General features: G+C 52.7%; 1 protein-coding gene across 7 annotated transcripts; it reads right to left on the reverse strand.

The window, feature by feature from the left end:
• Positions 1–142: 142 nt before the first annotated feature.
• MFNG (MFNG O-fucosylpeptide 3-beta-N-acetylglucosaminyltransferase) lies at positions 143–27,460 on the reverse strand. 7 transcript variants are annotated; one of them, XM_073213861.1, is made up of 9 exons: positions 24,541–27,460; positions 19,956–20,004; positions 19,467–19,569; positions 18,908–19,061; positions 16,045–16,130; positions 14,115–14,280; positions 13,863–13,958; positions 12,247–12,332; positions 143–3,300 (listed from the first exon to the last, which is right to left on the reverse strand). In XM_073213861.1, the coding sequence occupies exons 1-9, from the start codon at positions 25,156–25,158 to the stop codon at positions 3,237–3,239; spliced, it is 1,422 nt and encodes a 473-aa protein (XP_073069962.1). In that variant the 5' UTR covers positions 25,159–27,460; the 3' UTR covers positions 143–3,236. The 7 variants fall into 7 exon arrangements, with proteins under 7 accessions (XP_073069962.1, XP_036862913.2, XP_036862912.2 ...); XM_073213862.1 differs by lacking the exon at positions 143–3,300 and adding an exon at positions 6,447–8,036; XM_073213860.1 differs by lacking the exon at positions 143–3,300 and adding an exon at positions 9,886–10,853.
• Between the last annotated feature and the right edge of the window lie 69 nt (positions 27,461–27,529).

The following is a 27,529-nucleotide window of genomic DNA, read 5'->3' on the forward strand; positions in this document are numbered from 1 at the left end:
GGTAGGTGTCTGTGGAAGGAGCAAAGTCCCAAGAAGGAGCTTCATCAGGGCCTGAAGAAGCTGAGAAGGGCTCCATCCCTGTAACAGTAGTAGGGAGCATGGGGAGATCCCTGGTGGCAGGTAGGCACAGGCATGATCAAACAAGAGGCAGGGAGGATGGGCCGTCAAGCATGGCCCATCAGAGGAGCTCAGGAAATGTGGGACAGATGAATGAAGGAATGAGTGAATGAATGAATGAATGAGTTCATTGTTTGGTATGAATATCACTAGTGATTCACAAGGTAATTTTTAGATAATGGCAATTAACTTGTTTATTTTAAGAATTATGTACTTATTTTTGATGTGTGCTAGATGTGTCTGGCCCATCAAATCCATGACACAAAGTATCTTTTAAAAATAAATGTCTTTACCTAGGGCTTTGCACCTGCTGTTCATTCTGACTAGAACTGCTCTCAGTGAGTTTCTTGCATGACTAGTTTAGTCTTCAGGACTGCTTAAATGTCACCCCCAAACTTTACTATCTAACAGCTCTATATTACATTTTACAATCTGTAAACTGATTACAAGTTTATTGTTTTTCTCCAACTTCTTTAAAATAAACTTCATGAAGGCAGGAATAATTTCAGTATGTTACCCTTGTTCCCAAAACATAGAATAGTGTCTGACCCATGGTTACTCCACCAATAAACGTTGAATGAAAATACAAAAAATAAAAAATAAATGTCTTTAGGTACAAATGGATCAATGTAAAGAAACACAGTGGGTAAATAATGTGGGCATCTTAGGACCCAACATAGAAGGTGTTCAATAAATGTTAGTGTGATAAATGAATGAATGAAGAGATGACCAGGTGTGTTGTGCATGAACTTTATAAAGCAGTAGGTCCCAACCGTGGTTGTACAATGGAACCACCTGGGGAGCTTTAAAAATATCTATAGGCAGGTATGTATCTCTGATTGTCAGGGAGCTGAGAAGGGGTGTCCTGGACAGCTCCCCAAGGAAGGGAAACCCATAAGCACCCACTCTGGGTGCCATATAAGAGGCAGCCTGTCTTCACTGATAATGGAGATGGTGAAACTGCCATCATTGGAGGAAGTAAGCTGTGCCTGGGTGACCCAGGATTCCTGTGCTGAGTGTAAGTTTGGACTGCGTGGACTCAAAGGTATCAGGCAAGAGAACCGAGCTGATATTTATGTAAACTAGCTTCATATTGACAAAGTATTAAGTTGATGAGTACTTACTATGGTTTTAACATATTGATTAAGCATTTCTTATTTATTCACCCTGCACATCATGTTTTATTTGGCATATGTCTTTATCATTGGTTAACATAAATATTACATTAGTTGCTGTGCAGAACATATAGAATATTCCATCCTGGGTTTATTTACAAGTTAGTTCATTTATGGGAATTTCCTCCCATTAAAAAAAAATTTCCCTTCTTGAAAACTGTGACTAGTTAATTATGAACATATATTAATATAATGTAGTTAATGTGGTTATAATCGGTTTCTCTGTTTTAATTGGGTGCTGGTTTGCTCATAACAATTTTCAGTTACTTTTTTGATTAGAAGTTGGAGGAATGGTTTGGTGTGGACTTTTTAAAGGGGTGCTGTTTGCTTTTAAATCCACACAGTCTAGCATGTGTAGGTTGAGTTAATATTTGGTGTGTGAGTTGTTCTGTTATCTTGTTACATACTATTTACATACTATTGATAAAAGAATTTCCAGTCATGAGTCTTCATGGCTATATCTCTGAGAAGTAATTGATAAAAATATATTTTGTACTATTTGAAAAAATTGGCATACACCTTGAGATATGAGTCTGATTTTTTTATATCAGTTTAACGGTATTCAAGCAGCAGCTTTTTTAAAACTTTGAGTGGATTTTTAAAACAGGAATAGATTTGTCAAAGCACAGGGTCAAAACTTAGTTCTGTTGATGGCAAGTTATTCGATATTAATTCTGTTTTATGAACAAATGCAATTAAGTTGCAAATCCCTGAACACAGTGCAGTGTTCAGCAAATGTTTTAATCAGTATTAGCAAATGTCAGATTAGCATTCCCAAGGAAGAAAAATCTTTGGCATAATACTGGAAACCTACTTGTTAGTTTTAAAGCTGTGCCTTGCTCTCTTATGTGGCTACAGGTAATATAAATCAGTACATTCTCTCTCAGTGGAAATTGGACAGTATCTACCTAAACAATAAATGTGCGTTCTCTTTAATCCACCAGTCCTACTTCTAGGACTTTATTCTCTAATATACTCACATGTGAGCATAATAACATGTCTATGAGAAAATTCATTGTAGTGTCATTTGAACAGCACATGATTGGAAACAACCTGAATATCCTCCAGTAGAGTCCTGGCTAATAAAAACTGTATAACTATTCTTTGAAATACTACATGGCTGTAAAAAGAAGAGTAAGGACTCATCAACAACAAAAATCAACCCCCTTAGAAACTGGGCAAAAGATTTGAAAAGACACATAGAAGATATACAGATGGCCAATAAACACATTTACTACCACTCATCATTAGGGCAAGCAAATTCAACCACAATGAGATACCACTTCACATCCACTAGGATGGCTATCACTTTTTTAAGCAATAGAAAGTAGTAATTGTTGGCAAGGATGCAGAGATAGCAGAACATTTGTGCCTGACTGGTAGGAATCAGAAATGGTGTAGCTGCTGTGGAAAACGATATGGCAGTTCTTCAAAAAATAAGTAAACAGAATTATCATATGGCCCAGCAATTCCACTCCTGGGCATATTCCCAAAAGAACTGAAGGCAGAGACTCAAACAGATATTTGTACACCTGTGTTCATGGCAGTATTATTCACAACAGCTAAAAGGTGGAAGTTACCTCAAATGTCCATCAAAGGATGAATGGATGGATATACAACCTGTGACATGTACATCCGATAGAATAGTATGCAGCCATAAAAGGGGAGTTCTGTTCTGTGCTAACTGTGAAAACATTATGCTTAAATATTATCAAAAAGTTTTGGTTATGGTCGTACAACATTTGCATGTAATTAATGTCACTGAATTGTACACTTAAAATGGTTAAAATGGCAAATTTTATGTGACATATATTTCAACACGATTTTTTTTAAATTCATGATGTGATTTTTACAGGGGATGGGAAGCACCCTCTCTTCGATTACGGGCTGGCCTTGATTGCTGGTTCCGGTGAACTGATGCTGCCTGACTCTTCCTAGGCTGGTTCATAAGAAGTGATCCAGCTCTCGACTGGGAGCCCTGGGCCAGCATGTAAGGAGTCCAGCTACCCTGCAATGTCATAACAAAGAGATCTCATGGAGAGAAAGAATGACATTAGCAATTTGAGTCTGCCCCACCCTGGCATCAGAACTTGAGAAAGCCTTCAGACTGTCCCAGAGCCTCGCCAGTTGACACCAAGTGGAGCAGAGACAAGCTGTCCCTCCAAGCCCTGCCCAAATTGCAGATTCATGAGCAAAATAAGTGGTGTCACTCTTTTAAGCCACTAAGCTTCAGGTAGTTTGTTATGCAGCGATGGGTAAATGGAACAGTAAACATATTACTTATGTATTAGAATTTATTTCAATTTAATTTAGAAATAATCAGGTATAAATAAAACAGATTTGGACTACATAAATGTCTCTTGCAAACCAACAGGTAAACTGGGTGTTTGCACTCTCACGTTCTGTGTCCTGCCTCTATAAAGTCATTAAAGGTGCAAAGATCCTTTCACCTGAATACCAAACAAAGCAAAGGGGTCAGTGGGCTGGAGAGATGGGAACATAGATACATCTGGAGGGCTCATGGCCCAGAAGGCAAGGATATGGGTGGGAAAGAAAGGTCACAAGAGCTACAGAGCATGAAAAGACAGGTTTCCAACCCAGAGGGGCCAACTTCAATATAAACCTGGTCAGCAGGTCCTTGAAATAAAATCCAGAAGCCGGAGGAGTTATGTGAGTGACTCGTATCACTCAAGATGGGTTTCAAGGGGCTTGAGAAGGAAGTTACATTGCCAAAGCAAGAGAATTTCAGACCCAGACCATTGAGAGACTAAACGTTTATTAACTAAGCTCAGAAGAATTTAAAAACAAAGCCATCGTTTTCTGGAACGCCTGCTTGTTTGTTCACCTGTGTGTTGTAACTCCCTGTATTAGTCAGGGTAGGCTAAATGCTGCAACAAACACCCCCAAACCCAGGGGCTCCATCAAGTTCATTTCTGGTTCTTCTAACAGTTCAGTGACGCTGTTTGGGGGGCCGACTTCCATGGCTGGATTCCGGGACCTGGGCTCCTCCCATCTCCGGGATCTGCCCCCCTCTAACCTGGAGTCCTCTCCATCCAGCCAGTTAGGAGATCACAGAGAGATCATCTCATATGGGAGGGTTTTATGGGCCCCTCCAAATGGGGCACATCCTTCAGCCAGAACTCAGTCACATAGCCACCCTCACTGCAAGGGAGGCTGGAAATTTAGTCTCACGGGGAGCCAGGTAAGAGCCACGTCTACACTACTCGCCCATTACAAGACCCCTGAATGACGGCTGTCACCCATCTTTACCTGGTGTCAAGCACCATGCCTAGCATAAATATAGAGTCTATAAGTGAAAGAACACTTTGCACAGGTTGTGTCCCGGACAGAGCTGAGTAGGCACCTTCCTCACAAATGCCCAGGGGTGGGGGGATGTCACCACTCCCATTTCTCAGACTGGGAAACTGAGGTTCTGAGACCTAAGCAGCATGCACAAAGCCACAGCCACACAATTGCCAGGTTGCAGACCCAGGAAGCCTCTGCTACCAAATGTCTGCTCTCTCTACTTCCCTGGCTACCTCTCCAGTATATACACTTGCTGAATTGGGGTCTGATTATCCTCAAGGCTGCTCTCCTTTCTAACAATCAATGAACCATGTTTGACAAGCTGGGGGTTCCCCAGGGTGGCAGCTGTATCTCACTCATCCCTATGTGCCCCTTGGCTACCATCACAGCCCTTGAACACAGTAGGTGTTCAAACCATGTTTGGGAGATTAATTTGTTCACACTGGCTCAGGCTTCATGCTTTGCCGCTTGCACAGTGTGGGGGTTGCCTACAACTTACAAAAGAAACGCAAGGAATATTTCTTTTATGGCCCCTCCCTGGGCAGAGTCAGAGCTGTCTCCCACAGCAGAACCTATGCTACCCCAAAATTCACTCCTGAAGCACAGATGAGGGCCAAGGCCACCGGTGTCACCTGGACCACATCAGGTCAGACCATGAACCCCGCCCAACCACCCCTGACCTCACCCAAACACACACATAAAATGCCCCACCCCAGCTGGTCCAAGGAAGGAGAGTGGATGGAGGGTTCTGTCCGTGGTGCTGAACTCACCTCAACCCCACCTCGTTCTCTAACCCAGCAACAATTTTAGACCTCTTGGGGAATCAGGAGAAAATACAGATTCCCGGGCCCCTCATTTGGAGACTTAAGTTCTGAGGATCTAAGACAGGGCCTTGGAATCTGTTTTTGCCAATCACCTATATTTTAATACAGCCTGCTGGTACTAGTCTGATCTTGACTCACTCACCTAAGTAGTCATTGGTCTTCATGAAATGCCTACTATGTGACCAGCTAATGTGCCAGACACTGTGAGACCCAGAGATGCCTCATCAAACAAGATCTCTGCTCAGGGAGGAATTATGAAGTCATTCAGGAGGAGATGTAGGGAGGAAAGCTCTGTTTTATGTGGACACTGTGCCAGGTTCTTATTCCCCCTTCATCCTACAAAATGAGATAGGTAGGCACCTGGAAACAGTAGTACTCATAACCAGAATAACTAGCCTTTGTATCTCTCCTTGGGTCTCCCCAGCCCAATCTGCAAGGCAATACTTGATACATTCTGCTCCTTCTGACCTCATGGCCCAACACCCAGATCCAACATCACCTCACGCATCAAGGTTTCCTGATCCCTGATGCCCACAGAACCCCAAGGTTTCAGTTCTCCCTCTGTGTGCCCCATAGACATGTTTTGTCATTTACTCCATGATATACCATGTTTTCAATACTGTCCCAACTGGGATTTGAGTTCCCTATTGAGGGTAGGACTTTCACTCGAATCCTTGTAGCCTCTAACACAGCAACACGCCCCACCCCCCACCCCCACCCCAAAGGTGAGCAGTAAATTCTTATTGGATGGATGACCAGGGGCAGTGGTGACAGAGGAATGTACCCAATGACTATGCACAAGGAAAGTGCCGCTGGGCTACAAAGCAGCAGGAACAAGGGCTCAGAACCAAAAGAAATCGGGGGGGGGGCCTCAGGGAAACCAGGCAGGGGCCAGCTTCCGGTCAAGGTCTGCCTCTCCTTTCTCTGGGTGTTTGGGGAGAACAGGAGGGGGAGTCCGGACAGCTGTGTCTGATGAGAACAGATGTTCTCTGGGCCTGAATGTGGGACATGAAGGGCGGGCAGGGGAGGGAAAAAGGAATGGGGAAGGGCCATACCCAGAAAAATAGAATGTCGGGACCTTCTTTATTTATTTAATTGTACTTTTATTACAGAAATTTTCAAACAACTTCCAAAGTAATGGGAATAATAATGTAGGGGGGGCACAGGGAAGGCAGTATCGCACAGAGAAGACAAGTAGTGATTCTGTAACATCTTACTACGCTGATGGACAGTGACCGTAATGGGGTTATGTGGGGGGGACTTGATAATGGGGGGAATCTAGTAACCACAATGTTGCTCATGTAATTCTATATTAATGATACCAAAAAAAAATAGTAAAGGGAATAGCATAATGAACCCCCATGTGGCCATCACCCAGCTTCAACAACCACCCCCATGTTCCTGTTATCTTTTACCTCAAGTACCTATTTAAAGAAAATTCTGGACATTGTATCTGTTCATCCATAAATACCTCAAAATGTATATTTCACATATGAGAACATTTCTCTAAAAAAAAAAAAAAAAAAGGACCTCAATATCATTATCACATGTAATAAAATTAACAATTTCTTAATACCATCTATATAAAGTCCATGTTGGAATCTTCTCATTTTTCTCAAAAATGTGTTTTGGGGTCCATTTGTTTGAACTGGATCTAAACAAGGTCATGTGCTGCTTTTGTTGCTGTGTCTCTTAAACCTCTTTTCATCCTTAACAGCCCTTCCTCCCTTCCTTTTTTATATCATTTTACTTGTTGAAGAAGCCAGGTCCTTTGTCCCACAGAATTGTCCTCATTGTTGATTTAGTGGGTTGAACCCTCATGGTGTCATTTAATGTGTTCCACTGTCCCTGTTTCCTAGAATCTGGTATTTAAAGTCAGGAGGTCGATCTGCATAGGGTCAATCATTTTGACAAGCAGATCTCCTGGGTGGCACTGTGTTCTTCCTACTGCATCATATCAGGAGCACTTAAGGCCAGAATGTCCCTTTCGGGTGATACTGAAAATGATCAGTTTCACCAACCACATCCCCCCATTATAAAGCTCCCCCATCACCTGGCCCCCACTGCTTTTGGCACCTTCCATAGAAGTTTAAAACTGACAGAGGTGAACATATCTGAAAAACCCCATTCACTCATTTTTCTACTCATCTCACGAGTACCTGTTGAACATGGACTATGTGAGCTTCGGTGAACAGAACTGATAGGATCCCTGCGATTGCGGAGCTAACAGTCAGATGGAGGCAGACGACAAGTAAATACACGAGAAGCAGATGCACCACCAAGAGCCATGTCCGTGAGGGTTTGGGCCTTGCAGAAGGCCATAGAGTGAGGTGACTGATGGACTGCCATCAGGGGGCTGCTTTGCAGTGGGTCATCGGAAGGGGAGAGGACATTGGAGCTTGACAAGAACGACCCAGACATGCAGAGATGCGGGTGCATTCCAAAGACTGGGAAGAGCTGATGCACCACGGAGGCCAGCATGTCCACTGCCAGGGAGCAAGGGGAGGAGGCAGGCCAGCAAGGAGGCTGCTGTGTTAACACAGGGTGAGACTGGCGACGGCCCGGACCTGGATGGTGGGGCAAAGGGACAGCCAGTCCAGCACCTCTTCACCCCCTGTGCAGCCAAGAACACTGAGCTCAGAAAGGACAGGGTGATGCATATTGAGCAATGACCTGCGCCGGGAGCTTTCTGTGCAGCATCTCAAGACCAGACAGTGTGCTAGATAACTGGCATTGTGCCAATTGGATGGGTGAGGCCGGTGAATGGTGCCCAGTGGGGCTGTCTGGCCCCCCAGAATCATCCCACCCTGAGACAACCTCTGCCGAGCCAGGTTGCCTCAAACCTTGGTTCTGGCACCCATCAGCCCTGTGACCTGGACTAAGGCCCTTCCCCCTCTCTGTGCCTCAGTTTCCTAATCAGTACAATGGGAATAATACTTGCCCAAGGGGCACAGCAAGGCCGAGACAGGATGGGCCAACCTGGCCCCCACTGCCAGCCCCTGCCTATGGGGCTCACATTGGGCCCTTAGCATAGAGTATAGGGAGCTTCATACACTCCCACCGGACACACAAGGGGTTAAACCCACACTCCCTCCTTCTCCCATCCCAATTTTGATCCTTGCTGACTCTGCTCCCCCTCTGTACCACAGCTATTCTGGGACAATGGAGGCAGCAGATGGCCCAAGTCCTGTTCCCTCCACCCGACCCTCAGGATCTGGGAACAACCCGCAAATCTGCTGCTGCTTCTAAAAACAGGCTGGCCGGCAGCCTTCACACACAGCGTGGACAGGACAGCTGCTGTGGAGCATGCCGTCCCAGCCACCACCAGGGCCACGGGGCCAGAGCCACCCCCATTCGGCTCACACCCCACCAGCCTGGCATCAGATCAGCCCAGAAAGAAAGGAGGCTTTGGGAGAGCCTAAGCAGCCAACTCTACACCTGACCTGCTGTGTGACCACAAGAACATGGCAGTGCCTCTCTGGGCCTCAGGCTCCTCCCTGGAAAACAGACTGAGACTCTGGTGCTTGGGGGCCCAGATGTCCCCAGAAGAGTAGCAGTGGGAACAAGGTGCTTCAAGGGCTGGAGGCCATGCTGCAAAGGGTTCCCAGCCCTGGCTGTCTGGGTCACAGCCTCTCCTCCCTCCTCCCCTAGCCCAGAGCCCCACTGTGAACCCAAGCTCCAAGAGCACTGGGCATGATGCAGCGGGGGGAGAGACCACCTATCCCTAACCCTCCCCCACCTACACACCACCATGCCTGAAATCTCACTTTCATTCATTCATCCAACCTTTTCAGGACCTGAAATTTCATGGGCACTTGCATTATTCAGCTCCTAATGTGGCTGTCAAGTTGCCCCTTTATCTGACACCAGAGACTGAATTCCTCAGCTCCGAGTCTCCATTCTGCCCCTCCTGCTTCTCTAGCCACCCCCAGCGCAGACCCTGAGGGCAGAGAAGACGGGGAAGAGCTCCCAGCACAGCAGCACCACTGGCACACATTCACACACGTGTGCCTCACACACACACAGGGCATGGGCACAAACACATACACACACCATACATATGTCTTTATGCACATACATGGGTAGAAGGGTATACGTCACGCACAGACACGCACGCCCGCACGCCTTGGCACACCATCACTCAAGTACACACTAACAGTCCTGTTCACTGAGCCCTTCCTTTCCCGTGCCAGGCTCTATACTGTGTCCTTTAAAACACTATATAATTTCACCCAGATATTAACCTGTGAAGGAGATATTCCTTTTCTCATCTATAAAATGGACAAACAGCCCAAAGACACCACGTGGATCATCCAAGGTCACACAGCCAGCGAGGGCAGAACAGAACTGTCTAGATCAGGACTCAAATCAACACCACCATCACCCTGTGACAGACATGTAAAGGCCCTGCCCCAGTCAGGAACACTGGGCTCCGTGTAACAGAAAATTGGACCATGAGAGGCTTAAAGAAATCAGGGTTTAATTTTCTTACAGAACTAGATGCTGGGTGATTGTCTTCACCTTTCCTTCATGGCAGCAAGGTGGCTGCCCCAGATCCAGACATCACACCCACACTCTTAGCAGGAACATGAGGTAGGGGGCTGCAAAACCTCCCCTAGAACCTTCTCCATTGGCTTTGTTTAGTTCATACTAACAGACAGAGCTCTGGCTCCAGACAGAGCTGGGTCACATGGTAGATCTCAACAGTAATGGAGGATGGGAAAGTAAGCAGAAGAATCCTCATGACTGGCTGGGACTCCTTATGGTCCATCATCTGGATCTGGGCATGCTAATGCTCCAAACCAAACCAGGTTGGGTCAGCAAGGGGTGGGGAGCAAGGAACTGGAGTCTGGTCAGCAACTACAGTATCTGTGACAGGCCCTGGATCCTGCCATTAGCCCATCTGGGGCCCCTTGAGGTTGGGGATCCAGCCAAGGGAGCCGGAGTGAGTGGCCCAATGCCGGACCCCAAGGGGATGACTGGGAGACCAGAGCTGGGGATGGAGGTCAAACTCCCCAGGGGCTCATATAATTCTCTGCAGGGTTAGAACCCCTAAGCCCCAGTCCAGCTCAAGGGCCTCCCACCCTTGTTCAGTCCAGCCATCCAAGCCCCACAGAAGCCCGGCCCCCACAGCCTCTCTGGATGTCGCCTGGTGCACCTGTCCTGGGCTGTCCGATCCACCTCCCAGGGGCCTGGGATGACATCACTGCTCGCCACCATCCAAAGCCTGGGCTTGCCCACCACTCTGAGGCCCTGCCAGGAGCTGCCCACCTCAGGGTACTCGCTACAGGCTCTCAGGGCTGGCTGGGGCAGCAAGGGACAACCACAGGCCTCAGCCCAACCTTTGTCCCCGTAGTTCAGGGGTCATCGGGCCACCAGTTGTGGACACCAGGGAGTATCAGGGTAGAGGAGACAGTGTAGGGAGCGAAACCTGTGGAGAGATCAGAAGTGGACAGTCACCCCCATTCCTATCCTCTCCTCCATGGGCCCCAAGGGCAGTGCATGTCACAGAGCAGAGCTTCTCCGCCTCAGCACATTTGGGGCCAGATAATTCTTTGTTTGGGGGCTGCCCTGTGTGTCCTAGGATGTATAGCAGCCCCCCTGGAGTCTCCCTACTAGATGCCAATAGCACTCCCAACACACCGAGTTGTAATAATCAAAGATGTCTGGTGGGGGGTGGGGGGACGCACTTTAAATGGTCCCTGGTTGAGAACCTGTGGTTTAGAGAGACTTCAAAGATGAGAAGCCATGAAGAGGCCCCCACTGAGGCCAGACCATCTGACCACACTGACCTGGTTCTCAGTTAGCTCCTTCCCATTTCACATGAATCTAGAATGCTAGAATCTTCAGATTTAGAGAGAATTTAACATCTATTCTTAAACCGCTTGGCAGGAGAGCCATAGCTTGCACACTTCTATTGATGGGGAGCTCACCCCATTATAAAGCAGCTCCTTTCATCTTGGAAATTTGATTTTTTTTTTCCTATATTGAGCCTAACTCTCTCTCCTTATCATGTCCAACTTGTTCAGTACAGCCCTGCTCCAGGGCCCTCAAATTAGTTGTCAGCCCTCTGTCCCAGGCAGCTCTGCAGACCTTCAGAACCAGTAGCCCTGGTTCCCCTAGGGTTACAGACTCCAGATAAATCCAAAGTTCCAAACGAGTCTCCAAGGCCTTAGGTGGGGCCCTGCCACGGCTCCCACTGGATTCGATGCCACGCTCCTCTTCTGCACCTGAGTCACCGTGCTTCCCTATATTCCTCGGGCAGGTCTTGTCCCCTGCCGCCACAGCATGTCACAGGCTGTGCTCAAAGCTGCCCTACAGCAATCGGGGGCTAAGCCAAATGGCTCCAATCTCCCCGTGGCCTGTTTGGGGGCAGAACTGGAAAGTGCCTGGGTGGCATTTTAGCCCCCTTTCCAGCCCTCTAACCCCTGAAATGAGCCATTAAAGAGCACCAAAGAAACAAAGTTGCTACAAAAGACCAAATATAAATTCCCCATCAGTGCCTGAAGCTCCATTAGATCATCAGGCAGTTTGCTCAGCGAAGACATTTCAGTCTTCCAGGAGCTCCTGAAGAATCCCACAGGATCAGGATCCCCAGCCTCCATCTGTTATAAATGGGGAGACAGAGGCCCAGAGAGGGCGAGGCACTTGCCCAAGATCACACAGCAAGCCTGTGGCAGAACGGGGACTGAAAGCCACTCCCTCAACTCTCAGCTCCGTGCTATCAGCCACCAGGGCCTCCCTTCTCTCCCAGCTCCCATCTTTGGAGGCCTGGACTCAGCCCCCCACTCCTCCCGTCCTACAGTGTCAGCCCCCAGACCCACCTGGAGGGGTCCTCCTCAGGAGAGAAGGGGCCCTGTAGCTTAATGACGTTGAGTTTCCCTTCAAAGACACCATAGCTGAGGGTGACCTGGGCAGGGAGAAGTAGAGAAAAGGGTGAAGGTTGGGGGGTGTCCCACTGCAGACCCCACAAGAGGACAGTATTTGGGCACAAGCAAGGATGGCAATAAGATATTATGTGGGGCACAAAAAGCCTACTTCTACCCCTGAAACGCCCCGCTTGGCAATGCATGCTTTGCTAGGGAGCTCACCCCCTCCCCAGAGTACGTCAGGCCTGCAGAGTGCTGTCATGCCAAGCCCCATCGGTACCCCCAGTAGTCCAGCTTACCTGGGAGGCTCTGATGATCCCCTCATCTACAGATTAGGGAACTGAGACTCAAAAGGAGAGGCACCTTTCCAGTAAGTTACAGGCCTGGATGAAGGTTCCCTGACACTCCCGGCAGGACCTCGGCAATTTCTGTCCACCTGGAGCCTCGAGTTACTCCCCACATGCAATGAGGATGTGGGATAATGACCCCAGGCGGCAGGCAGTCAAGCACAGTGGTTAAAGACAGTGGGCTAAGGAGCCAGCCAGCCAAGGTTCAAACCTCCCTCTGCCCTGCACTAGTGTCGAGGTTAGCTCAGCTCTCTGGGCCTCAGTTTCCCCATCTATAGGATGAGAATGTCAGTACCACCCTCATGTGAATGTTGTGAGGAAGCAAAGTTAAAAAATAAAGCCCCCAGCTTGGTGCCTGGCATAGTGGGTGCTCTGGAAATCCCAACCATTAGGGTGTCATTTTGGCTGCCACAAATCTCCCCCACTTCCCTGGCTTCAGGCCCGCAGTTCTAATGGGACCAACCCCACACCCCAGTTCCAGGATTTCCCAATCAACGCTAACTAGGCGCTGGTAGGAGACAAGTCATGTGACCCACATGGGCCATCTGATCAATGAGCCCCGGTGCTGGGATCTAGTGGGAGGAGCTCTCTTCCCATAGCCAGGGTGGAGACCTGGGGCTGCCATCTGGTCAGCAGGAGGGGTCAGCCAGCCTGGGCATGAGGCAATGTCAAGGAGGGCAGGGCAGAGCAGGGACTAAGTCTGAGCACCCAGACTCTGCAGACCCAGCAAGCTGGCCCCCAGGTTCTCAGGCACACCAGCCCATAAATGTTCTTTTTCATTTAACCACTCTATGTTACTTTTCTGTCACTTGCAGGTGAAAGGGTTCTGACTCCCTGTTGGGCAGAAGATTTCAGAGGCCTTCCCAGCCAGGACCATCTACTGGGCTGGAAGCCCATGAGTCAGAGGGCAGTGTCTGCAAGGCAGTGCCCGTTGGACCTGGGCAGAGGCATTACCTGCCAGGAGGTGGGATGGGGCACCCCGCCCCCAGCTGGACACCAAGCCTGGGTGCTCCCACTGGAAACCTGGTCTTTCGCAGTAACATCTGGGTTAGAAGCAAAAGCAGGGAGCAGTGGACAGGCAGGTGTTGATGAAGGAGGGGGCTACCGACAGCCAAAGCTGGAAAGGGCAGACACGGCCCCTTCAGAGGGAGGTAGGGAAGATGGACAACTGAAGAAAGGAGAGAAGGGCAAGAGTTGGCAGGTAGGCAGCAGGGCGGCCTGAACCTGGAGACAAGCTTCGTCTCGTCTATTCAGGTCCTTTCCGCTGTCATGGGGACCAGACCAAAGAATTTCAGCATCACAAACACTAACCCTGGAGGGCTGGAGATGGAGAGGACTGAGTCACTGTGCGTCATTAAGGCAGTCCTTCACCATCAACAAGAGGGAGCCCCAACACACACACACACACACACACACACACACACGCACGCACGCACGCACGCATGCACGCACAGCCCTGCCCTGAAGCTGGCTCACCTGCTCTGGGAGCTGGGCAGCTCCCAGCAGCTGCAGGGTCTCCAGGTGGGAGTGGAAGAGGGGGCTGGGCTGCAGGTGGCCGCCCAGCTTGCACCCGACAATGTAGCCCACAGTGCAGTCGTCAGGCAGCCGGATGAGGGCAGACGTGTCCATGAATCGGGGTCCACTGAGGGACAGAACCGTGCTGTGGCCACTGGCCTAGGCCATGACACCAAGAGCCCTGCCTGCCTCCCAGTGGGTCCTCCCTCTGCCAGGGCTGGCTGGCAAAGCAGAGCCCAGCTCTGGCATCTGCCTCCTACATACTGCGTGACCTCCTTCAAGTCACAAACCTCAGGGAGCCTCAGTTTCCCCTTCTGTGAAATGAGCATGATATTGGCCCTGCCAATATTGGCTGTTGTGAGGACCGAGTGAAGGAATGGTGAGATGAAGCCCTTCATAGATGTATCCTTTCCTTCTCTCCCTTTCTCTTCATTCATTCACTCACTCACTCATTGAACTTGAGCTTCTACCTAGTCCCAGATACCGTGATGGGGCTGTGGACTCAGAGGTGAGAAAGAACGTCTCCTGCCCTCAACAGCAGCCCCCGTTCTTGGGGGGGGGGGCCGATAGATGAGCGAGTCATTCCAGAGCAGGACTGGCGCTAAGTCAGAGGGACGCACAAGGCCTGAGGGACACAGAGAAGGCAGGCTTCCCAGAAGAGGTGATGGTCTTTTGTTCTCCTCATTTAAGTGTAACAGTGGCTAGAGTCAGCCGGGTGTCCAGGGAGGGAGGAGCAGTGTCCCAGACAAGGACATCACCTGACTCATAATGTCCCCAGAGGCTTCACGGGATGCCTGACCAGGAGGTCGAGTGGGTGCAGAAACCCAGCCTTCATTCCGCTCCCCAGGCTGTGCCCAAGGGCTGCACCTGCCCAGAGGGGGTACCTTTTTCTAATTCACAAAAAGGTATCATAGAACAGGGCAGGAGCCCTGATAGGTACCCCGGGCACAGAGATGATCCGGTCACATGTAGACACCTGCTGCTGACATGCCCCAGGATGGCACTCGTGCTCCCACTTGCACATGAATCCCCTCGGGAGGACCCCTCCCATCCAGGGCTGAACAGGCTGGTGAGGTGGCAAAGCACACAGCCCTTGGGGCCAAACCCAGCCACTGAGTGACACTGGACCTGGTGACCTCGGACGAGTCACTTGCTTAACCTGTCGGTGCCTCAGTCTCCTCAGCTGTGGATACAAGGCTAACACCCTTTCTGCCTCAAGTGATACGATAATCTGGGTGAGGCACAGAGCTGGCTCTGAGTCAACATCAATACAAGGTGGTGACGCTGGTGTTGATGTTAATAACAACCTGTCCAGGCCTTTGCCGCTTCCTCTCTAGAATACCAGTATCCCCTCCCCATTCTGAGGGTCCCCCTCAATCTCAGACCCTCTAGGGCCATCCCAGCTCAAACACCACCTCTTCCAGGAAGCCTTCCCTCCTGTCCCCAAGCAGACAGCCCTACTCTCTCCTCTGAGTGCCCCTACACTTGGCCTTCACCTCCCCTGTGACAATGAGCAGTTGGAAGTGGGCTGCAAATGGGCACTAATGTTTGCCTGGCTCTGACCAGGTGCCAGGCCAGACATTTTCTCATTTAACTCTTAATAACCATTGGCTGTTGTATCATCAGGTCCATTTCATAGTTGGGGCACTGAGGCTCCCAGAGATTACACAACTTGCTGAGCGCAGCAGAGTGCAGCAGAGCGCATCAGGCAGCGCAGCCCCGAGGGCAGGAGGGCAGGCTGCTCGCTCACCACTTAGTGTGTAGCTGTGACGCAGCATAAATGAGAGGCAGTTTCTCCTGAGCTCGCTCTCAAGTCCTTCCTGCTGCAAAGGTCCCACACACACTCCAGCCACCACCCTGGCCCACGCCCCACCCATGGGTCTCTGCTTACCTGGCCCACGGGGCCATCCTCAGAGCCAGTTTGCGGTTGATGCAGAAGCCGGCACCCCCTGTGGCAAACCAGAACTGCACCAGCCTCTGAGGGGAGAAGAGGGGGCCCAGGGTGCTGGGTGAGCCTGGGAGTGGGGACAGCAGCCAGGCCCCCTCCCCACAGCCAGCGTGGCTCGAAAGCTTTTCATTTCACATCACTGGAGTCTTGCCACAGCCTGACATTATTATGCCCATTTTACAGATAAGGAAACCAAGGCCCAAAGTCACATAGCTAAGAGTGATAGGGTCACTAATTAGACTCCAATCTGGCTGGATTTCAGTGAAAGAGAACATGTGTCATATTGAGGACATGATGACACGTGTGTCACCCAGCACACCTTATTCCTTTCCCCAGAAAAATGTCTCTACCTCACCCCATGTGGTTCAGGAGGGGCTGCCAAAGACAGCAGCTGCTCCCCTAGGCCACAGAGTGGGCAGGTGCCCCCAAAGGATGGTCACAGGGCCACACCTCTTGACCCAGTGACTGGCTCAATGACAGGCACATGACTTAGGCCAGCTAATCAGATTCTTCCCTGAGTTACCTATGCTAACTAAGAGGAAGAGATGCTTTCTACAGAGTCACCAGACCAGGCCTTCTATACTGGCCTCACCACGCCCAGTCCCTAGCAGAGAAAGCATCTCTGGGAAGGGAGAGAGAATCCAGCCTCTGATGAAGTAAAAAGCAGACAGACTGGCTTGTGAGGCCCTGAGGCCAGCAAACTGCTTGACATCTCAGTCTCAGGAATCAGTTGCATCCCTCTGGACCTTCTGCACCCACCCAACATCACCAGAGCCCAAGGCCTATTCTGCCTGCTTCATGAGGACCTATGAATTCACCCATAAATTTCTTCAAGGCTTTTGGGAAACAGTGTACCTCTTCTTGGCCTAACAAGTTCCCTAAAGTTACCTTCTCCCAAGTACATGTTGGTGCTTAATTGATGCGTGTTTGGTTGAGTATCTCCCTTTGCAGCAATGAGAAGAGCCCTGGGCAGGGAGGGAGTTGGGAAGCCCAACTCTGGAGCCTCTGCTTCCTCCACTGCACAGCTGTGTAACCCTGAGGAAGTCACTGGCCCTCTCTGGGCCTCAGATTTGTCACCTGTGAGTGCAATATCGGCTCCAGTTCTGAAATCTGATGGTCCTCCGGGCCCAGAGGTATCCTCCTCCTAAAGACCTCTATGAGTTTGCTTGTGGAAACACTGCCTTCTTAGATAGAGGCTAGGGTTCAACAAGGCAGAATGAATGGGTTCTTGAGGACCTCACACATAGGAGGTGCCCAATCAATGCTCATGTCATGAATTAAGGGTTCACAGCCTCCTCCCAGGTAAGTATAATAATAGCAGTCACAGTGCCAGTGCTCAACCCCAAGCACTCACTGGGCCAAGTCCTGCACTAAGGGCCATGCCACAGGTGAGGCGACCAGGGACAAATAAGTGATGTTACTCACCTGACATCCCAGAGCTGGGACTGACCCCGGCCCAGAGCTCTTGCCCCCTTTGCTGTCCCCCCAGGGATCTGAACAGGCTGGGACACTTCACAGTGGAGTCCAGGGATGCCACTGGTTGGGTGTGTGCCAAGGAGGGCATCTGCACACTATGGGGCCAGAGCCTGGGTGTGCCCGGCAGGGTGCTGAACTGCACAGGAAGAACACGGCCCAACAAGCTGAGTTGGACACCGATAGGTAACACTTACTAGTGTCTGTCACCGGCCAAGTCCCATTCCAAGCAGTTGGAAAGATGACCTCATTTAATTATTTTATGTCTCACATCCACCCTATGAGGTAGGGACTGTTATCACCTAGTTCACAGATGAGGAAACTGAGGCACAGAGAAGTAGGGTGACTTCAATCAAGGTCATGAAGCCAGGGAGTGGTAGGGCTGGTGTGTGAACCCAGGGAGTCAGCCTCCAGAGCAGTTCTCACTCCCTAAGGCCAGGGGTGAGGTGGTGCTGGAGGCTGGGGGACTCCGCACCTGGAGTCCACACACACACACACACACCCCCAGGGCCCAGGAGGGTTTAATTAGGGCTCAGAGCCTGATTAGCTGCTGATAATTAAGGTTTTGTGTTCCCTGCTGTTGGTTTCCCTAATGAAGCAGATGGTGACCTAGGGAGGGAGACAGCCCCAGAGTGTGCCCAGCTCCGGCTCCGGGCACTGCCTCTAGAGAGGGGGGATCCATGCCTTGTCTCTTCCCTGGAACCAAGGGAGCCCTCACGGTCTGGGGGCACCCCAATACCAGAAGCCTGGCGGGCCCTGGGGAGTGGGAGAATACCATGCAACATACTTATATTTTCCAAGTCTTCATCATTTATCTAAAAATCAAACTTTGGATCTTGGTTTCCTGGTTTTTTGTTAATTTTCTAAATCTGGCAGGGCTAACCAGTGTCTCTCCAGGTCTGGAGCTGAGGCTGGTGTCGGGAACCCTGTTGCTCCAGACGTCAGCTCTTCAGTCGCTGGCTTGGGAAGTCTGGGGAGCGAAGGGGGGCCTGGGGGAGGGGAGTGTTCAAGGGCTAGGGTTGCGGCAATTAACACCTCGCCCCGCAGCGCTGTACAACCACAGGGCGGTACCAGGTAGCGAGGAGCCCTGCCTGGGAGTCAGGAGGCCTCAGCTCAGTCCCACCGTGCGCTCTCTTACCTGCATTCTGTCAGGCTCCCATCTCACCGAGGAAACTGAGGATCAGAGACCAGGCTACCAGCCCAAACACACAGCAGTGACGCCGAACCCGAAAGCCAGAGAACGCAGCCGACTCCAGCCCAGCGCCCACCCTCGGGGCTGGCCCTGGCCCCGCCCCTCCGGGCCCCGCCCCCGGCAGGCCTCGCCCCCTCCTACCGTGCGGTTGTGGGGCTGCGGCTCAGACGCGTGGATAGGCCGGTTCAGGCTGGGACGTCCCACGTAGACGTCGCGGGTCCGCGAGAAGGTTTTTAGCAGCTTCAGCAGCGCAGGCGGATTCACATAGTTGTCGTCATCCACGTGGCAGAACCACCTGTGAGGACGGAAGGGGAGAGGATGAGACTGGGGGTACGAGTTCCCAAGGGCTGCCAGTCAGCCAGACTCCCCCTGCACCCCATAATCAGTCAACAAACAGTGATGATATGGGGTGGCTCACAAGGCAACTGCTCTGTGCCAGGCAGCGTCTCGTGGGAGTTGAGGAAGGTGTGCTCACTTAACAGGTGGTGACCAGGACTCAGCAAGGTTAAGACACTTTGCCAAGGTCACACCACCAGTGAGTGACATTTGTACACAGTCTGCCCAGAGACAGACCCCAAAAGGCCCTACAAGATTAAATCCACCGGGCCCAGATGACTTCACTTTTTTGACACAACACCCCATTCAGGACCTGGCCTGAGTCAGAGGTCAGGCCTATCCCTGGAGACCCAAGTGCACTCACCTCAGCCCACTGGCCAGGAAGGCATCGAACTCAGCAGCCATCTTGCAGGACAGGGCAGGGTGGCTGTGCTCTGCAGAGCAGTTGGTGACCACGAGGTGGGACCCTGGAGAAGCAAGGAAAGGTCAGGGGGTGCTGCCCAGCTCGTCTCCACAGCCCTGCACACGGAATGCAAAGCAAGGCCTCAGAGAGCCCAAAGCAGTCCACCCACTCCCATTTTAGGCATGGGGAAACTGAGGCAAGGGACGGCTGACCTGCCTGGGAGACAGCAGGCTGGGCTGGGACCTGGGTATACGGGGCCTTGTCCAGCACAGCCCCTCCGCACACCCATACCTGTTCCCAGGCAAGAAGCTGTTTCCCTCCTGGGTAAAGGGGAAGTCCGCACATGCCAAGGGTGGGCAGCCCTGTTTCCTAGGGACACCCCGGCCAAGGGACAGCCACCCAAGCTTTATCTGGCCATAGCGGAGGGGCCCCGACCCAACCCAGAGTTACCCAGTCTTTCCTGGAGGCCTTTATCGGGGCTGTCGGTGAAGATGAAGGTCTAGAAAGGAGAAGAGGGGTCAGGGCTGGGGTCAGCCGAGAGCAGTCCCCAGGCCAGCCCACAGGCTCGCCACCAAGCCCCCAGCAATGCCCCATCCAGACCTCCGTGCTCCCTTAGTGACCGACACACACCGCTCTCGGCAGCACACACTCCTTTAGGACAACAGGACTTTCTCCGCTACCTCCCCCCTCATGCCACACACACAACTACCAGCTTTTGTGGGCACTTGGCTTCACGGTGCAAACCAGCCCATCAGCCTCCCACTCAGCACCCCGCCGACCAGCTCCCACGGGGCCCTAGCAGTCCCATGCCCTTGGCAGAATCACACCCTCTTCCCTCTCTTACACACACACATATGGCACCTCCACCATCACACATACACAGTCTTAGACACCAGGTCAGGGGACAGACTCTGGAGGGACCCACACGCCTGGTGGGGAGACAGTCACAATCTTCACAGCCACACAAACTCCCTGGGCAAGTGCAGGGGCCCTTAGACATCTCAGAAATGTCATGTTGTGACCCAATCCAGCTCTTCCAGACTGGAGAGGCAGCCCACCACCAGCTGCCACACTCCTGGTCCCTGAGGACCTCACTGAGCCTCAAGACAGGACTCATTGCTCTCACAGATGGCAACGGTGAGGCTAAGTGGCAGGTAAAGTTGGTGCAGCTCGCAAGTGCTGAGCTGGGATTCAGACCGCTCCTTGCCACCTCCCAGGCAGGAGGAAACCACACAGCCCCTAAATAAACTGAATGAGGGGCAGAGACAGGCTCTCCAGAGGCAGCAGGTAGACATTCTTCTGAGCCACTGTTATCTCTCAATGGATTATTCCAAGACCTTGCCTCATTCCCATGTTCTGTTTTCCTGTCGGGACCAGAACTAGATAATACCCATTCCCACCACCCCTACTAGCACCTTCTCTGGCTCCCTACTGCCCTCGGGATAAAAACCAGCCCCTTAACTGTGACCAATGAGGGGCCACCGGCCCCTGTGCCTGAGGCAGCCTATCTCACCACTTCCACAGTTTCCCTTAAACCTGAAGGGCTTTCAGTTCCTCAGCTATGCCACACACACACCCTCTGAGCCTTTGCACTTGCTGTGCCCTCTCCTTGGCCCCTAGTTCCCAGCCCATTCATTACCTCCTCCAGGAGGCTTTCCCTGATACCCCTCCATGTGCCCCTCAGCCTCCTTTTCTCCCAATATTAACAGCAGCCCCTCGGATATGGAAATCTATCCCTTCGTATCTCCCACCAGACAGTGACATCCTGGAGGGTCTGATTTATCACCCTGTCCTGGCACCCAGCTTCCCTTCGGGAGGCCTGGACAGTGTCCACCTTTTGAGCCCCTCCCCCTGGGGTCTTTCTCCCACCGTCAGGTCCAACTAACCCTGGGAGTCTCTGAATTTCCCTGGGGAAAGTGTGGGTGGTCCAAGCCCAGGCCCTGCCCCTCTCCCCTATGTCCCCCTCCCTCGGCAATGCCATCCAGCCTCTGGGCTTTAAACACCGTCAGGAAGGCAGGGAGTCTCACGTTCACACCTCCAGCCCAGGCCTCACGCTAGCTCCCAAATCCCACTGCAGCCATGACCTCTCCCTGGAGTGAGAAGTGCGTTCCTCAGACTCAGCGGTCAAGACTGAGTGCCCAAGTGCCCCCAGGCCCATTTCCTGTCTTGCTGGGACCCAGCACCTTGGGCTCACTGCCTCCTCTCTCTCACAGCTCACATTCAATCTGTCAGCAAACTGTCCACCAAACCTCTAAGCAGCCAGAATGCGACCTCACCCCATCAGCCTCCACGGCCACTCTGTGGTCCAGCCCGCCTCTGTCACCTCCTGCCTGCTTTTGCTGTGGCCACCTTTCCCCTGGTCTCCCTGCTCGGTCCTGCTCCCACCCCATGTCTGTTTTCAACACAGTCCCCAAGGGAACCAGTAATATAAGTCAGGCCTTTCTTGTCCTGTTCCCTGGCAAACTTTTGCCACCAAACAGCCACCAGATAGTGGAACTCTGGAGTTTGGAGCATGGGCCAAATGGGCCAGGGAATGTTTGTTGATGGATGAGTAGGCCCTAATGAATCAGAGCGGGAAGGGGGCGCAGGATCCTGCAGCAGGGCCTGGGGGCTAATGTTTCAGTCCCTGGGAATCCTGAGGTTGGCACAGAGCAGTGGGCAGAGTTCCCTCTGAGCGGAGGGTTGAATTTGATTTGTTTAAGGAGGAAACCCTGACAATGGTTAAAACCTCACAGGAAAACAAAGGGACAGGCAGCCTGCTGGGGTGAAGGGAGGGAGGGGCCAAGGGCCATCTGCCGCAGAGGAGGGAGGTGTGGGCCCTCACTCCTGCCCCCCAAACTCCACCCTCGAGGGGCCTGTGGGGAAGAGAAAACCTCCCACCCCGCCCCACCCCAGATCACAAAGTGTGCCTCCCCAAGCCCACCCTCTCAGCCTAGGACAAAGGCAGGCACCAGAGCCCAGCCCCGGAGACACCACAAAGGCCCACCTGCCACCCGGCCACCCTTAACCAGCTGGGACCAGCAGCCAGCCCCGGAGTTAACCAGCTCAGGCCCACTGCTGAAGGCAGAGCTGAGAGAGGCTCTGAGGCCCTCCCATCTTGTGCAGATGGGGAAACTGAGGGCTGAAAGGGGGAAGGCCTTAGCTAAGGTCACGAAGAGAGGGGAGCCAAAGGGAGAAGACGGAGGTGGCGCAGATGCAGGGGTAGAGAGGGTCTCCCTGTCTCCTCTCTTCCTCTGCTTGGGCATTCTTCTTTCTTTAAACTCTTCAAAGTCAAGATTTCTGGGCTCCGCCCCTTGTTCTGGGAGTGGGGCTAGGGGTAGGAAGGGAGGGCTGACCAACTGAGTGACTTCATCTCTTACCTCTATTTCACGGTGCTCATATGAAGTGGGAATACCAACACCCACCACTCGAGGTTGCTGTGACGGTTAAACAGAGCGGCACATCGGATATGCAGCCCCTTAGCTGCTGAGCAGCTGGCAGGTGCTCCCCCTGGCTGCCTGGTGGGCATTTGAGATTGAGTTTAAGGCACAGTGCATGTGGCTGCTTGTCTCTCCTCTGCCAGGCCCAGCCTCCCAGGCTGGAGGCCCAAGGACCCTCTCCTGTAGCCCAGTGACCAGGCAGCCCTGGGAAGCAGAAAAGGAAGGGCCCCAGCTGGGAAGTGAGGGCTAGGTCTCACTGGGCACTGCACCCTCAGGCCTTTGGGGTGATGCTAGCAAGCATTTCCTCCCCTCTGGCCTCAGTTTCCTCATCTGGGGCAAGGGCACCACGATGGTGCTCAAGACAAGACAGGAAAGGGCTTCAGACCATGTGAGGCCATGCTCCCAGGCGCACACAGAACACAGCGCTATAAACAGGAAGGTCTGTGGGGAGGGCCGGGCTCAGCGGCTTCCGCAGGCGGCACAGAATCCCCAAGATGAGAAACGGTGCTGGGCCCCAGGGAAAGCCTGCAGTACCAGAGCTGGTGGGACGAGGGGCAATCCAGGGTGCTAGGACCTCAGGGACAGGAAACCAGGGCAACGGTACCCCCCAGGGGCCCCTGGCCACTTCCAGATACCACCTCCCTTGTCTCCAGGAACCCTCAACCCCCTCCAAAGGCTCAGTCACTTCCTCCCACTGAACCAGCCACCAAAGTGGGGCAGAGTATGTATGTGGGCAAATCTGCCCTGCCCTCCCCAAAGAAGGGCTCCCAACACCCCTAAAGCCCTGACTTTGAGGGGACACTGCATGTGTGGAGAGGAAGGGCAGAAAGGACTCAGCTTGTCAGAGATGCCACCCCGGAAAGACACACCGCACACCCCTGTCACCCACATACCTCATCATAGCATGTCTAACACTGACTCCACGAGTGACACGCACACAGTCCCACATGCCGGGTGGGCCGCTGCCCAATCTCTTGCCCACCACTGCCTCAGCCACTGCCATCAGAACATACAGCACCCCTGCCCCCTCAGAAAGCACCCACAGGAGGAAGGCCCAGGAGCCCTGGGCAGCAGAGGCACGAGGACAGGGCCACCAAGAATTCTGAAAGGATGTCCCCACCCCAGCCCCTCTCCCCAAGCAGGCCCACCTGGATGTTCCCCTCCCCAGAGGCTCAGCCCCTGTTCTCCACCTCAGGGACTGGACTGGGGGCAGCTTGGCCTGGTGCAGGTCAGAGTCAGGACCTCTCAGAGGCCTCTACTCCGGCTGCCCAATGCCCTCCATTGCCCCCAGTGCCAGGCTGAGCCAGGATGGGCAGGAGCCAACAGCCAGGGAATAGAGAGAACCCCATGAGGGACCCAGGGGTCTGGGGCAGGGGCCCAGCCTGGCCCCTGAAAGAAATGCAGCAGTGGGCCTGCAGAGCTCCTGGCTCCAGGGCCAGCATGGGCACAGGCAGGGTGGCACAAGCCTTCCATCCTGGAGGAAGGAGGAAAGACCAGCCCACACTGGGCAGGTGGGTGGGCAGCATCTCCCTCAAGGTCACCAGGGACCCCAGCCCAACAGCAAGACTTCCTTGAGTCCCTTAGGCCAGGGGCCACTCCTGTCTCCCACTTGTCACCTGTTCCCTTGTCCTGGAGACCCACGTGTCGAGCAGCAGCTCCAGGCGGGAGTGGTGGAAGGCCCAGGTCGTCTTGACTGCAATGAAGACATCGTGCAGCTGCAGTTCAGGGGGCCGAGGGCTTGGTGGGCTCAGCCCAGAGGTCTCCTGCATGCCCTGTGCGGACAGGCTGGAGTGATACCATAGAGAGAGGAGCCCCATGCACAGAAGGGTGACGAGGGCCCCAGCCAGGCCCCGGAGGATCCGGCACTGCATTGGTCCTGGGACCCCAGACAGCTTAGCCCCCAAATCCCACCCAGACGGGGCAAGGAGGCTGGTCAGGAGGGGGCCCAGGCAAAAGCAAAAGTCTGGCAGGCATTGGGGGCAGGAAAGAGAGGGGTGGTAGCTGGTGCTCCCAACCCAGAGGCCCAGGCCGTGCAAGCCCAGCACCGCCAGGCCTCCACCTGCTCCGCTGGGCTCCCGCCGCCAGCTCTGGGGAGCCTGGCCCCGCCCCTGCCGGCAGCACAGCCCAAGGGGCGGGGCTGGCCCAAGGGAGCCCAGAGGTGGTTGAAAAGGAGGCACCCGCTGAAGGGGTGCCAGCTGCCACAGTGGGGGTGGGGACGACAGCAAGCCGTCCATGCCCGGATGGAAGGAAGGGGCCCTCCAGCCTTCCCACTCCCCAGAGACTGTCAGCTTAGCTCTTTTAATGCCCGGTACTTTATGGTGTCCTGCTATCCAGCCTCCCAGCTTTGGCTCCAACTATTCCTCCTCCTGGGTACTCTCCCCAACCCCTGCCATCCTTATCCACGTTCCCTCCACCAGGCTTAGTTCTATTTGGACTTGATGGTTCAGTGCAAGGCTACCCTCCTACAGGAAGGCTTCCCTGATGCCCCCTCCCAACTAGGGCACCCTCAGGAGTTTGCTCCGTTCCTTTGGTCTTCATCATAGCACTGGGCTTGTTTTTCCCAATTTATAGCTGAGCACAGGAGGCACAGAATGATCTAAGGTGACCCAGCAGCTCAGCCACAGAGCCAGGTATAACCAGGTCTGTGACCCTCATCTAGCCCACAGCAAGCCCCCTCCGGTGCCTGTCCTGCTGTGGCTGTGCATGGACCCCATCTCATTCAATGGTCTACTGCTACCTCTCTCCCAGCCAGGCCAATGAACAGACAACAGGGCCTTCTCAGGCCACCACCTCTGTCTTGTTCTGTACAAGGTCTCTCACATCCCATCCCTCCTCTGCTACAGCCGGTACTGCCTCCCATCTCTCAGAACAAAAGCAAAAGATCACCAGCCCACAGGGCCTGTGTGAATTGGCCTCCATTACTTCCAACCCTGCCTCCTACTACTTTCCCCTTGCTCCCTGCACTCCATACCCACTGGGCTTCTGGCTAGTCTGGCTAATCCTGACACCCACCTCAGGACCTTTGCACACGCTATTCCTGCTCAGGCCTCTCTCTAGAGGTCTGCACATCTCACTCCCTCACCTCCTTCAGGTCTTTACACAAATGTCATCTTCTCCAGGAGGCCTCCAGACTGCTTTAAGTTGCAATCCTTACTCCCCCTCCTATGCAGTCCCCAGGCCTGTCCTTCCCAGGCCCCCTTCTCAGCTATGTTCTCTCCATAGCACTTTTCATCTTCCAAAATCCTATATACTTCACTGATCTATTGTCTGTTTTCCTCATGAGAGTATTAGCGCAGGGATTCTTCTCTTTTATTCACTGAATTCCCCAGTGCCTACAACAGTGCCTGGCACACAGTGGGCGCTCAATAAATATTTGTTAATTATATACAAGAAAGTACCAGATGGCTGGTGAACTGAACAGGGCCTGCTGTGACTCAAGCCCGCATTAAGACTGTGGAGGGATAGGAAAGGAAAATGAACTCTTGAATCACCCTCCTGTGGGCCAGCCCCTGCCAGGCCCCTTTGCAGCCCATCTTCCCAGGACAGGATCACCAAGGTATGATTGCAGGTGTCATACCACACGGACTGGAGTTCAAATCCTAACTGGGCCACTCACTAGCTGTGTGACTCTTGGCAAGTTTCCTCACTTCTCTGAACTTTACTTTCATCATTTGAAAATGGGGACAAAAAGACACCTACCTGGGATCAGAGAAAGGCAGCTGAGCTGCTGGGCTCCCACAACTTCACCCACTCATATGGCCATAGACCAAGCACTGGGCCAGGCACACAGCAAAGGGGGGCAGTTTGTGCACCCAAATGAGAATGACCCACTCTCCATGCCCAGGAAATCTATAGCCACCCACAGAGACCCACCATCCTGCCACGAGGTGGAGCATAGCATGGCCAAGACATCCTGAGGGCCAGGAGAATCAAACAGGCTTTGCAGATATGGTGTCTGAACCAGTCTCAAAGGACACTGAGATCTAGATAGCCCCCACGCCTAGACTTAGACTTCCCAGCTTCATTTCCTGCCACTCCCCAAGTAGCTAAACTCAACTCATTTTCTACCTCTGAGCCTGTGCTCTTGAGGTTCCCTCTACCTAGTAACCCACTTCCCCAAAATCCTGCACAGGCCTGCCCAAATTCATCACTATGGCCAAGGACAGTCATAGGAGGACCAAGACCAGCACATAGGTATATAGGTCCAATAAATGCTCCTTAAAAAAAGGAATCCCAAACCCCAAGCTCAAGCAGCACCACCCCCAGTAAGCCTGCCTGGATTTCTCCCACTGGAGGGGAACTTCCTCTCCCTAGTGGAGCTGTCTCAGGGATAAAATTGCATACTGAGGCTTGCTCATGGTCTCCTGGACTCAGCAGCCAGGCCCCTAAACCTAAAACCATGTCCTGCTGGCCTCAGTGTCCCCTCTCGAAGAGACAGTCCTTTAATGATCAGACAAACAGGGCTGCTGAGCACAGGGGTGGCCTGTCTGTAGGGCCCTCCTCCGATCATTCAGGGGCAGGTAAGGTGATGCCAGCACAGATGGTGGGCGGCTCTGGGATGAGTCAGGAATGAAATCTGACCCTCCCCACAGGCAAACAGGGACC

The sequence above is a fragment of the Manis javanica genome, chromosome 10, assembly GCF_040802235.1.
Source record: "Manis javanica isolate MJ-LG chromosome 10, MJ_LKY, whole genome shotgun sequence".
In the NCBI taxonomy this organism is placed as follows: domain Eukaryota; kingdom Metazoa; phylum Chordata; class Mammalia; order Pholidota; family Manidae; genus Manis; species Manis javanica.